Here is a 13,909-nt window from a genome sequence, read left to right as displayed (position 1 = left end):
GACAGTGGAACCTGAGGTTACATTTATTCAGTAGCTGTTGGAGTGGCTGCAGTGCAGCTTCTCACTCATGGATCCAGTCAGATCCATGGTCCATGTGCTGGAGTTGCATCTGCCAGCTATGAGGAAGAGTTAGCTAATGTTTTATGGAGAAATAATAAGATTCCAGCTAAAACAGAAAATGCAGGGCTGCTAGCCTGAGGTGGAAAGTACCACAGCCATATCATGCCTTCATGCCTATGGAACTTTTGAAAAGAGGTGATGGATTCTGCAGTCATACAAAAAAATACAGCTTTTTACAGCTAACAGGGGAAGAAAAGAGGATGGTGAGGAGATGCTGAAATAATGAGATCAATACTGCAGAATAAATAAATCCTCCCAAAGGCAGCCACTGCATGAGATTTTGTTTAAAAAAAAAAAAAAGAAATTGATCAAAAATCTCCTCAGAAATTTCTGTGGCAGGAGGTTTAAGGTAGAAGCTGCAAAAGGAAAGACTAAGCTAGGCACACACAAACACTACCCAATATGGAAGGTGAACATCCTCCACTTGTTTGTTGCTAGATTTTGGTGTCACTTCCTGTGTTTTTGGCAGCATATTTAGGGCTGTGTTAGGTTGGTTTTTACAGGAAGATTCCTTTAAAAGTAAATTGTGTGAATACTCCCTCTTCTCTTAAATTGAGCTGTAATTACAGCTAAATATTTTGTGAATGTGCTTAGGAAGCATTTTATGTGCAGAGGAAAAAAGGACTTTGAACTCACAAATCTTCCCTTGGAAAGTACATCTGAAATGAATCCTTATTCCCTTTGGGTAATCGTAGTGCAAGTAGCCAGCTTTATTGTCTGATGATAGCTGGGCTTTCTTGTATATAGAGAATTTTAAAGATTTCCTTTGAGTCCTGTGTATTTTCAATTTTTGATATAAATTGGAAATACAGGACCCAATTTAATATTGAACAACAAATAGCTTTTTAAAATAAAGATCCTGCATCAGTAGTGCTGCTGTCTGACATAAGTCTTTGTATTCAGCCTTGGAGTTTGTTCAGTAGTAGACTGAAAATGTTCAGGGAAGGTTTTGGCTTGCTCTCAGGTGGCTCCAGCCCTGTCTTGCTGTGGTGTACAGGATGAGGTACCAACTTTTACAGGGGCCCTGGGGCAGGGTTTCAGGGCAAGACTGAACAGAGACTGAAAGGCTCCCTAACCCAGAGGTTATATCTATTCCTTGTCTAGCCAGAGATTTTCATGGCATCATTACATTTAACAGTCTTTGATAGACCTTTCTTCCATAAATTTCTGTCTCTTGAACCCTTTTAGGCTTCTGGTGTCCAAAGCATCCCATGGCAATGAATTCTACAATTGGTTCCACAAGAACAGACTTCCTTTTGCTTTTAATTCATATTGAATAACTTCTCTTGGTGCCTCCTACTTTTTTTGCATTACAAAGTGCATCCTTGTTTACTCACATAATTCTGTCTGCCTTTATATTTCCCCTTAATAATCCATTTTCAAATCTGAAGAAATCTAAATTATTCACTTCGTTTTTTGGGGGAAGCCACTCCAGACTTGCAATAAATCATCCCTTCTGTACCTTTTTATCTTCCTTTACCATAACCTTGTCAAGATGGGAAGGCCTCAGCTGTACACAGATTATGACAGGTGGTTTTAATGCAGAGTTCAGTGACGTTTTCAGTTTTCTATTACTTTTCTCCTTCCTAACATAGTATTTGGTTTTTAACAACTACTGAGCACTCAGCTGACACCTCCAGAAAACTATTGAATGTGACCCCAAGGCCTCATCACTGCATGGCAATAGCAAATTGGGAACCTGTCAGCATGTATGTATAGTTAGGGTTTTTTTTCTCCAAGTACATCACTTTGCATTTATCAACATTGAATTTCATTTGCCATTTTGTCACTCGGCCACTCAGTGCTGCGACATTGTTCAGCTTCCCTTCACAAATAGCTTTCATTCTAATTATCCTGAATAATTTGGTATTGTAAACACACTTTGTCTCCTCTGCGGTCCACTTATGAATAGGTGAGGTTCCTGTAAGTCCCACCAGTGTAAGTTGAACACTGGAAATTCCTGGGCAGGTGAGTCCCACCTCTACCCTGGTAGTGCACAAAGGAGAGTTTTCTTTTTGCTCCAAAACCAGAACAGGTTTTTAAGTGATATTTTCTGAGAGGCCTTTTCACACATTTTGGAAATTAATATGCTGCTCTCTTTTTGGCAGCCTGTAGACTTCTTCAAGGACCTCTCCCCAATGTGTTCAAGGCATCACTAGCTCTGCTCCTCAACTGTGGAGTCTTGCAGTTTGCCCCACAGAGAAGTCAGATATAGTGGGCTGCCAAAAACCCCTTCTGGATCTCAATTTAAGAACTGATGTCACATTTGTCATCCTCTATTCCCCTGATAGCCTGCCTATATGGGACATGTGCCCTCCAAATTCCTGTATCAAAAAGAGTGTGAAGTGCCACCTCCCACAGCAGAGCTTTTCACTCCCTCCCCCTGGCCGGTTACTGGAATAACACACAAGGTTTTTTTGAGTAATCATGTCCTTTTGCTCTAAGAAAGGAACACTAAGCCAAGAAATCACCTTCCATCCCCAAAGCTAACTGTGAATTTTTACAGTTTAATGCAGCATTTGGATTTCTGAGATCAGGGAGTTTTACTTCCCTCCTCTGTAATTCTGGAGTGGGCTGGTCAGTGCTGCTGCAGGAGCAGTTGGAGAGGGGAATGCAATCTCTGCAGACCTCTCCTGCCTGTGGCCGTGTGAGCACAATGATTCATTGCCAATTTGGAGTCTGAACAGGCTCGCTGAACTCAGAGGCAGGCTGTCTAGCTCCCTCATCACATAAATTGAAAATATCTTTATACTCCAGTGGCACCTTCTTCTAAATGGCCTGAAATGTAAGAAAATAACATAAATCTATATTTCCAGCCATGTGGCAGGGATTTGCTAATGTTATTCTCATGGTTGCTGCTGCTCAGGGCAGGGGTCACTGGCTCTTTTTAACTGGGGACCTCAGAACGTTAGCAGTGGGCTGCATTGAAAACAGATAATGCTGCACTTTGCACACTTCTTGAGATACTAAAAACCCAGTGCAGTTATCCTGGCATCCCTTACAGATTAGACACAGCTCACACCAGGCTCATGATTATAGCTGCATCTATACCAAGGAATTTGGCAGCAGAAAGATGCCATTTCAAAAGCATGCTGCTAGCAGGCAATACTGCATTGGGAATGCTTTATAACCTGGCCCAAATTTGCCTTAATTAGAGGTATTCTCATCCTTTGCATTGCTGTACTGGAGCCAGAGGGAAGCAGCACTGTGAAGCTGGAGGAGGAAGGATTGCTGCAGAACAGGGCCTTCCTGGAGTTCTCAATTCTTATCTCAGTGCTTCACCTACCCTGAGAAACTGGTGTTGTGAATTGAGAGATGAAGAGAAGCAGTAAAAGCAGTTCAGATATCTGGGGTTTCTATCACTAACCACAGCACCACAGCCATTCCCAAGGGTTGTGCCTGGAAGCCCCCCTAGGATGAGCCATTGGCTGGGCAATGCAACGTTTTGGTCAGACTCTGACACCTCTGCCTCACCATCCTTTCCTCTCTCATGCATTTTACAGGAGTTTTTAGCTGTCTATTCATGTTTTTCCTGTGTTGAGTCCTTTTGGTTTGTTTATTTTCACCTCTTTCTAGGCTGTCCCCAAGTCACCTCTCTCTTGAGTGCTGTTGGAGAGTTTATACCAGTGCTAAATTATTACAGAAATCTACACTGTTCCTGGGGGATATCTTCAAATACTATCTGCAGTCTCTGTTGGTATGCTGTCTTCATGTTTGCTGTGATAAAACAAACAGAAAGAGCACTACCACAGAATTCTTGTAATCTGGGATTAAAATAATAGATCAAAACTGATGTTGGAGGTGGATGTTTCCACGCTGAGAAATACCAACGTTAATATCAAAACACAGCTATGAATCTTCTCAGGTTTAGTTGCTCAGATTAGGATCCTTTATTGTTGTGACTCCTCATTGCTATTCATAGGCTTTCACAGTTCAGCCCCTGCCAGGACATCAGCCTCAAGTAATGGGAAACAGCAGCAGCAGTGCTTTGTAAGGCCAAATCAAGAGACCGAGTTCCTGCTCAGCCACTGTAGCAAAAAATCCTGCTCAGAACCTTATACTGCCAGCAAGACACTGGAGCAGTTTGATTTTACACTTAAATGGAAATTCTTTGAAGTTTAGAAGAAACTAATCTGTAACTTGTTTCAGAAAGGCAATTAAAATGGGTCGTTAAACCTGGGTGTATCAAATTCCAATTAGCATTAGCATGGACAATATAATTAAAAGGTAAATTAGCCATAATAGCATAGACTAGAACACTTCTTACAGTAACTAACAGTCAATTGAAACCATGTACTTTGGTTTCTAGGGTTGTCAATGATTAAGTTGAAAGGACAGAATAAAGCCTGTATCCATTCATCCTGGGACAGTAATGTGTTCTGGGAGGTTAAACATGAGGAGCAGCAGTGTGCAAGCCAGCCATCATTAAAATCAGTGGAGGAGACTAAGCAGGATTAAGGAAAGCCAAAGGAAATATTCTAGAGATTAAAAGTTTATGGATGAATTATGAACATGGTGATACAAACACTATGGGTCCTACTCCAAAGTGTCAGTAAGAGTTTTGTGCCTGCTGGGAGAGGACTTTGTTTAGGCTGAGCTGCAGTGAGCAGCCCTGACCTGGTGACCTGCCTGCAAATGTGGGTTTTAGTAGTAATGCAATCATGGTGATGTTTTTAGTGCAACTGAAGGACTTGGTAGCCAGTAAGGTTTAGAAATCCCAGGGTGTTCATTGCAAAAGCAACAGAAAATGCTGGGAAAGTAAATATGTGATATACATAAATGTGGTAAAATGGCATCATTAAGATGGGGACTTTTGGAGACTTTCTCCAGGGTGTTATTTATTAACACCAGGGTATCCTCTTCTGCCAAGGGGTAAATAATACTCTGGACAGCGGCACAGATAACAGACTGCAGCTAGTCTTGTCTCCTTGCAGCTTTTGTGCATTGATGAAAGGCAGGCACCTCAGCTTCAATAACAGAGGAATGTGAAGTTATGCCTTACTGGCTGCTGGGGAGAGCCTGTGGTTTAGTAATTTGCTGTTAGGATTTGGAGAGATGAGCCTCAGAGGGTAGGAGAGTGTGGATACCCACCCTCTGCTCTCAACCCCATCTGGGGTCTGGCATGGCCAAACCCAGGCCAGGCTGGGGCTGGAGGATGTGCTCAGTCCCCTTCTCATTGGCAGCTGCAGTGTCCCAAAGCCTTGGCTGTGTACTGGGCTGGAGGGGAGGGCTGAAGACTTTAAAAAGACAAAAATAGCTGAGGTATATTGGCAAGGGGGAAGCTTTTCTGTAACAGTCTCCTTTTGCTATGCTTCTGCATTGTGTAGATATAGGAATTCACCATTCCAACAGCTTTCCAGAGTATTAAAAACCATTTAGAATGCTGTGTGTTAAGAAAAGCCATTTTCAGATCATCAGCTCTCACAGCATCAGACCTCCTTTTCCACTGCTGTGTTTTTCACCATCTTAGCTTAATCTTCCTCTTCTATTAACATTATATTGGCCAGCTGGGAACATGTACAGCTGAGGAAACAGTCACCATCAACATAAAAAGGTTAATTAAAATGATTAACCTCCCCAACAATTCCCTTATGGAAAAATCCTATAGAATTTAATAGAAAATTATACATTTACTATGTAGTATTTAAACTGTCAGAGAAAATTCCTTAGCAGGGAGGTAATTCCCTATTAAATTCTATAACTTCTCAGAGTATTCTCCACAGAATCTTATTGGATTAATCTGTATTAAATTCTACAGCATTTGGCATAAATTTTTCAACGCCAATAACTTCTAAAAAGAATTATATAGTGATGCAGGGATGATGTAGGGTTTGATGTGAGGCTTTTCAGAAGCGGGCAGGGTATTTTTTAGGAGTGACCAGTAACAGTACAGCAGTGATGTTGTATGATTTCTAAATAAAAATACAGATAAAACAAAATTACATTAAATCAACCTAACATGTAAATATTGCTGCTCTTCTAGCCATGACTTAGGCTGAACTGATCCTGCCTATTGTGTTATCTGAAATCCCTTGCTTACTGGAGCTGACAGGCAGAATTAGGGGAAGAGCACACTTTAATATGGGGTTTTTTATTTGATAGAAGTGGAACTATGAAAATTCCATTAGGGCCAGCTGAGAGTTTTGCTTGATTCATCTTTGTCTTTGCTCAGCTCATCTCCTTGAGCACAGTATGTTTCTCCCTGTGGAGGGCTGGGAAGAGAGAGAGAAGCAATTGTTATTTGAGAGTGTCACGTGGATATAAAAGCTATAAAACGTACAAGGTTTTAGTATACTTTGCACTTTTAAAATGTAAATGTTGGGGAAGATATCAAAATTGCTATGCAAGTCCTTGGTGAAATGTCTGCATAATGCTGAACTCCTACATCTGCTGTTTGTATAGCATTTCTTGTGATAATTTTTCTCTGTCACTTAGCTCGTGATCTTTGTAGCAGCTGTGAGCTCCTAATGACTTTGCCTCTTAGGTTCTATACTGTTATTTTTAAAGTCTGAAGTACAAAGTAATTTGGCACTTCCTCACATATCCTGGGGGGAAATTGGTTCTGTTTGGTGCAATTTCTGAGAGTCACAAAAGATTTGAATAAATATAATTTCTTCCATAACTTCGTAAACTTCAAATTTTAATATTTTTTTAAACTATGTCTTTAAATGAAGAATATTTATGGTAGTGATAATATTTATGCTAGTGATAAATCCCTTTCAGGAGGATTATGGTTAAACAGATACTAAAAAGGTGTGTCTTGGAACTGAAAAGACTCCTGAGTGATTCAGTTTGTAGGGCAGTCTCTGAAAGGTGTAGCTCTCTAGGGGAGTGGCTGCTTCACTTTGGAGTAAAAGAAAAGACCTTCCATTGCCCCATTTCAACAGCTCTGTATTCTGTTGTTGAACAGAGGAAGCAGTGGGTTAAGAACTTAAAAATTCCAAGGGAATTGGGTATTTAACCTACAGCCCCAGCTAGACAAACATCTGCATTTCTGGCTTCATGAGCACCCTGGTCTCTCTGCTTTGTAAATGTACATGGGTGCAACCTTCTCTTCACTGGATCAGGGCTGTTAATCAGCATCCAGGCAGTGGTATTTAAAGCCCTCATTGTTATCTTCTGAGATCTCTTTTATTTATGCTTTACAAAAGGCATCTCTCTGCAGAGAACTACCAAAAGGTCAGTGCCAAACTTAAATGTCAGAAACCCCATTTTGAGAGGTTATAAGCAGATAAGTTGTCCAGCCATCAAAAGTCTTGAAATGGTTTTTGTTCTTAGTATGTTACACTGCTCTGCATCTGAGGGACCTTATCTCAGCTCCCCAAGGAGGGACAGAGTGGGGCATGGCAGGAGATGCAGAAGGTGATGGGCTGGTGGTCAGAGGGGACAGCTGGGTGCTCAGGTGCTCTCAGGGTCCTCATCTGTCCCCAAGCCTGTGAGTGTGACCAGGGACAGCTGACGTGGCTCAGTGTGAGACCACAACATACAGGACAGTACTGAAAGACTCTGTGTTTAACCCAGCAATTAAAATTCTGATACTTTGGACATGGTTTCCATGAGCTGTTGCAAAAGGAGAGAAAGCTCAGGGTTTTCTGGACTGACAAATTTCCCATGTGAATAATCTTTGTGCCTAGGAAGTGCAGCGCTGTACGGCTGACATGAACATCACTGCAGAGCATTCCAACCACCCCGACAACAAGCACAAGAACAGATACATCAACATCCTGGCCTGTAAGTAAGCACTGGCCTAAGCACAATGAATAACCCAAAAGGGCACTCTCCTCCTGCAGTGTGTGTGTGTGACTGGGACAGGCAGGTGGCCCAGGGTACATTATTACACAGGGTGTAATAAATATGTGAAAGTGTGGCTGGGAGATTCTTTCCCTGTTAAAGGCAGTGAATGTTTTGACTTCTCTGGGGCCAGGATTTCACTCCAGCTTTTGTTTTGAAATGTTTCACAGCTTGAATGTCGAAGCATAGTTGTAGAAGTTTGGTGTAAAATTTTGCAGAGGAATAACTGGGATAAATGGATGATCAGAGCTCTCCTGCCTGCTAATGCCTGAAAACTGGCCTAGGGGAAGTGCATGGAGGAGCAAAGAGTTTTACTGATGATTCCTGGGATTACCCTACAGTCCCAAAGGTGCTAAATCTTACAGAGTGTATCTGCTGTATTTCAAACTGCTTTAGCTCTGTGTAGGATTTGGACAAATAGTGATCTTTGTAGCACAGAGCAGGCTTTGCCTGTATCCCTCTGAGAACTGCAAATCTGGACTCTGCTCTGGAATGCAAATTCTGGGATGGAAGTGCAGTAACTTTTTCCCTGTTGTTCTCTTATGTGGAATGGATGGCAGATGCAACTGCCATTGTGGTTAAGGGACAGACATGGAGAGCCACTGGTAAAAAGTTCACAATGTTCATAAACATTGCAGTAAATCTTGAATGCTTTTGATGGCATAGGAAGGAAATACACATCCCTAATAGATTTTCAGTAGTAATCAAGGTAGTGGCTGAGGACCAATTCCCAGACCTGTGAAAGACTTGCTGTGTGACCTTGGGCAAAGGCGTTCTTTGAGCTTATCCCAGCTCTGATTTTAGACATAGAAGTCTCATCTCTCTAGGTACAGAGATGTGACATTGAAAGAGGCAGGCATTTCAGTCCTCCAGATTATCACTGGAAGATCCTCTCTCTCCATTGGTCCTCAAGGAAGGCAAATGAAACCAGTCTTTATGCTTGAAGCTGGCTCACATGTCTCATCTCTGCATGAGTTGGAAGCACCACACAGCCCAGTGCTTCTGCCTAGAAGCAGGACTATGATTTTTTCCTGCTTTAAGGTGGAGTCAAGCATTTGAGTGAAACAAAAAGAGGAGCTAAAGATCACAGCCTCAAGTCTGTCCTCATGGTGTGCTGATGGTGGTGAAGGAGTGAGGACATTGACTGAGCTCCCAGAGCCAGCAGAGCTGAGCCCAGCTCTGAGGGGAGGATAATGAGCTGAGCCAAGCAGAGCCCCGTGGGGTGCCCTGGCTCTTTGAATCTCACTACCCTGAGTGATGTTGATGATTCTAGAAACTGTGCTCCTGAGGCTCCAGTGCCCTTTAAAGAGAAGCTGTCCCAGCATGAGCCACGTACTTTAAGGGATGTGAAGGCTGAAAACCTGCACATGAGCAGATGACCAAGAACAGATACTCCCATCTCCCTCTTGACTCCAGTCCAAGGCCAGTCTCTTCTGTGTATTAGTAAGGGCAGCCCTGATACCCAGGAAATGCAGTTCTGTAGCATGTTTCCCTAATGTTTCTCTGCTCTGTTTTTTATCCTGCAGATGATCACAGCAGGGTGAAGCTAAGGCCTTTACCAGGGAAAGATTCTAAGCACAGTGACTACATTAATGCTAATTATGTCGATGTAAGTTGTTTTAATGGTTTTTATCTGCTCCACCTTTGAATCCTTCCACAGGAAGGAAGTATTGTCACTTGTGATGTGATTATATTTTCCAACTTCACCTGATAATTTTGCTATAAATTCCTCACTATTCTGAATTAGAAAAGCACCTTTCTTGTTACCTCTAAAATATTAATTTTTCTGCCATGATACAGCTTTCATCTCACTTGGCATTATGGTTTTCTTTGAAGGGTTACAACAAAGCAAAAGCCTACATTGCTACCCAGGGACCTTTAAAGTCTACCTTTGAAGATTTCTGGAGGATGATATGGGAACAAAATACAGGAATCATTGTCATGATCACGAACCTTGTTGAAAAAGGAAGAGTAAGACATTTTCTCATTTGTTAGCAGTTGCTCCTTAACACTTCCCCAGATCACCTGGGCAGAATTTGTTTTAAATGGCTTGGGGTGATATGTACTCATCCATAATACGTAAGTAACACAACACAGGGACACATCCTATTGTATTTGCGGGGTGCCCGATGAAAGAAGGAATGATGAATCTGACTCCATGTTCTCAGAAGGCTAATTTATTATTTTATGATACTGTAATATATTAAAGAATGGACCCAAGACTAAACTATACTAAAAAATACAGAAAGATGCTAAAAAGACAATAATGAAAACTTGTGACTCTCTAGAGTCCTGACACAGCTTGGCCCCATTTGGCCGATGAGTGAAAACAATTCACACCAGAATCCAACGAAACAATCACCCGTGGTAAACAATCTCCAAACACATTCCACATGTGAGCAAAACAGCAGAGAAGCAAATGAGACAAAATTGTTTTCCTTTTTCTCTGAGCCTTCTCAGCTTCCCAGGAGAAAAATCCTGGGCGAAGGGATTTTTCAGAAAATGTGAATGCCACAACATCCCGAGCCAGAATTTTTTTCAAAAAGCTCTAGTCACAAATACAAAGCAGCAGCTCAGGCCCTTACCCAACTCACCCACCTGTGTCTGTGTTCAGAGGAAGTGTGATCAGTACTGGCCCACGGAGAACAGCGAGGAGTACGGCAACATCATCGTCACGCTCAAGAGCACAAACGTCCACGCCTGCTACACCGTGCGCCGCTTCACCGTCAGGAACACCAAGATGAAAAAGGTGAGCCAAGCCCTCACTGCCCCCATCCAGGCCTCTTCTGGCTTGGGTAGGATGCAAGGCACAGCAGAGCAAAACTCAGCGTTGGCGTAGGCAGCCTGGAGAGGTAGGTGGGTGGGAAATAAGTAAGTAAATACAGGATTAGAGGGAACCTGTTGCTAAGGTTTAGCCTGTATTTCTTTTTCTCAAGTGCACTGCAGCTTTGGTGTCCTTGTAATTGCTGTTATTACCTCTTCCCACATGTATTTTTCCTCAAACTCTGTCTCCACCCATCAGCAGGCAGAGCTGCAGGTTTCTTCTGTCAGTCCAGCACTTTCGCAGCTGAGCAAGCCAGAAGGGACTGACGATATTTTTATGTTTCTTTTCCCTCCTCTCTCTCTTGTCTCTGCCCCCCTTGGTACCCAGGGTCAGAAGGGGAACCCCAAAGGGCGGCAGAACGAGAGGACTGTCATTCAGTACCACTACACCCAGTGGCCTGACATGGGCGTGCCCGAGTACGCGCTGCCCGTGCTCACCTTCGTCAGGAGATCCTCGGCAGCCAGAGCCCCGGACATGGGACCAGTGGTGGTGCACTGCAGGTATGGAGGCTGTGACAAAGCACCCGAGGCAAGCACAGGCAGAGCACAGTGTGTGCCCTTCTGTGCCACCTAACACAAACACTGCAGGTTACTAACATAGCATCAGTGTGTCAGCCCATGGAGTGCAGGTAGACATGAGCTCTGCTTTGCCTACCTCTTAAAACAGCTCCAAAGCAAAAGCTTCCCAGCTGATAGAGGGTTTTGCTATAGCCATGATACTGAACTGCTGAACTACATTGCGCTGGAATTGGAAAGCTCCTTGGTCAAAGCTTGTCTGTAGCCTGCCAGTTCAGTGGATGGACAGGGCAGGATCACCTCTGCTGGGAATCGACAGTGTGGATACATGGACACCTGGGAATGCAATTGCCAATGAACCACACTCACCCTCACCAGGCACTTGCAGTCACAGCAATAGATCAGTCAATATACTGGTTTAGGGATGTGGTCTTCATCACTTTGTGAGGGGGCTACACAGCACTGTATCAAAGAGAAGAAGATGATGGGGGTTACAGCTCCTTCCTCAGCAGAAATAGAGAATTTCTGAAGAGCTCCCATCTCTCTTGGGCCCAGGACTGGCCTCATTTACTGTAAGGAGTTCTGGCTCCACAGGATTAGCCCCTCTTTATACCTTCCCAAAGTGATGGTATCACTTTCATTTCCAGCTCCACTGTGCAGCTTAAGTTTACCTCAAGGCTTCAGGCAGCCAGAGCTATCTCACAGCCTGGAGTGACCTTGGTAATGCAGCATAGCAGCAGCTTGGCAAAGGGTGGACTTCTGTATGGCTTCATCCAGCCATCACCTGTAACTGCAGCAGTGGAAACAGGAGCCAAGTGTGAACAGCCAGAGTGTGAAGTCCAGGACCAGAGCAGCCTTATCCTCATGCTGCTGGCACAGGTGTGATGGCTTGTGTTCAGCCTCCTCTTGAAGCACAAAAATACCCACAGAAGGGAGGAATTATATACCTGGTAGTATTTCCAGAAACCCAAAATATTTTGCTGGGAAACTAATGGTTGAAGCTAGGAGGAAAATGGAAACCCATGAACAGGAATATGTGAATATTTGCTTCATTCTGTTCTAGTTCTACTTCTGCATTTGCTTTCATCTGTCTGTATTTCATGGGTTTCTCTTATGTTCTCTGTAGTGCTGGTGTTGGCAGGACTGGTACCTACATTGTGATAGACAGTATGCTGCAGCAGATAAAAGACAAAAGCACAGTTAATGTCCTGGGTTTCCTGAAACATATCAGGACGCAGCGCAACTACCTCGTCCAGACAGAGGTAAAAAATGCACTGGGGTTGAATTTAAAGCCTTGTTCATTTTTACATTGTAATCAAAAAGATGATAGATTTTTTCCAATTACTTCCCTGTAAAAATGGATTATATTACTGATATTTTTCTGCACTGGAATATCTCTCTCTTTTTAGACCAGTAACTTCAGATTTTGGTTTTGGCTTATTCAGAGTTGTATTTGCTACATTTATAAATATTTATTCTGAATTTGGCAGTATTTGCATGAGTGGCTTGGTTAGCACACCCTTTCCTTTAGTGTGCACTGCTCCTCAGACAAAGGCATCCATTTAGGTTATTCCAAATGTCCACCTGACGTTCTGATGTTTTTCTAGGAGCAGTACATTTTTATTCATGATGCCTTGTTGGAAGCCATCCTTGGGAAGGAGACTGAAGTGTCTGCAAACCAGCTGCACAGTTATGTCAACACCATCCTCATTCCTGGCATAGGGGGGAAGACACGGCTAGAAAAGCAGTTCAAGGTGAGTCTAGATCACTGCCATCCAGAGGCACCTAATGCTCCTACCCTCTTTCATATGGCCTGTCTTCACTGTCCATTGTCATGGCTAAGGAACAAACCAGAAAACTTGATCAGCACAGCACATCTTGAGAGGTTCAGTCCTATACAGTCCTAGCTGCACTGCTGGAAATCAGTGCTCATGCTGTTTAGTCAGAGGTGAGAAGAGGGACAGGGACACTGGTTGGGACTGTGCTGCTGGTCTCCCTGTCCCCAAGGGAGCCTGGATGGGCCCAAGTCTGTGGCTAGCTTGGCTGGAAGTCTTTCCCCAAACTGTGGCTCTCATGCATACAAATATGGGGAGAGACAAGAGATGAGATTCTTTGCACAACCTACTATTTCATCAGTGTAGATAAAGAATTATAAACGTTTTAAGACCAGGAAACACAATATACCTTTCTCATTGCTAATCATGATGCTTGCTGTGTTTCCTGCTATGTGATAGCTGCTTCCTTCCTAGCCAAAGTAAATTTTTTCCCCACATCTCTTATTTGAAACCTGAGATTTCCTGACTGCACTTTATTTGAATAAATTGTAAAATATTTTGTGAGAGTTTGTATCATAAGGAGACACATGTTTTCACAGCTAAACTCACTCAGTTAATAACTACCCAATAACTACCCAAGGAACTGAAGCTGTTAAATTACACCAGGTGCGAAGCTATTCAAAAAATGAATCTGAATTCACTTGTAGGAATCTCAGTATTTCTCCATCACTCAAGACATTCCAGATGCTTAATTAGTAAATTAAAGGAACAAGTACAAGAGCACACATGCCCACAGAAAATGCAGGAGGAGGCACAGATTTGTTATTTTAAAAAGTGTTGCACTTTTACAAACAATTCTAAATTATATGTATAAATTATATGTT

General features: G+C 42.8%; 1 protein-coding gene across 1 annotated transcript in view; it reads left to right on the top strand.

Annotated features, from left to right (window-relative positions):
- The window catches only part of PTPRG (protein tyrosine phosphatase receptor type G), a 388,012-nt gene that overhangs the window by 362,837 nt on the left and 11,266 nt on the right, over nt 1–13,909 (top strand). The window contains exons 16-22 of the mRNA XM_054280849.1: nt 7,755–7,851; nt 9,438–9,520; nt 9,748–9,882; nt 10,526–10,660; nt 11,063–11,235; nt 12,377–12,512; nt 12,858–13,004. Coding sequence (XP_054136824.1) covers nt 7,755–7,851; nt 9,438–9,520; nt 9,748–9,882; nt 10,526–10,660; nt 11,063–11,235; nt 12,377–12,512; nt 12,858–13,004 — 906 coding nt within the window. The remainder of the gene's footprint in view (nt 1–7,754; nt 7,852–9,437; nt 9,521–9,747; nt 9,883–10,525; nt 10,661–11,062; nt 11,236–12,376; nt 12,513–12,857; nt 13,005–13,909) is intronic.

Source organism: Melozone crissalis, unplaced genomic scaffold, assembly GCF_028551555.1.
Source record: "Melozone crissalis strain CALT ecotype California unplaced genomic scaffold, PUWL_Pcris_2 ptg000029l_1, whole genome shotgun sequence".
Taxonomy (NCBI): domain Eukaryota; kingdom Metazoa; phylum Chordata; class Aves; order Passeriformes; family Passerellidae; genus Melozone; species Melozone crissalis.
The sequence above is the reverse complement of the archived record's forward strand: the minus strand, read 5'-3'. Positions and strand labels throughout refer to the sequence as shown.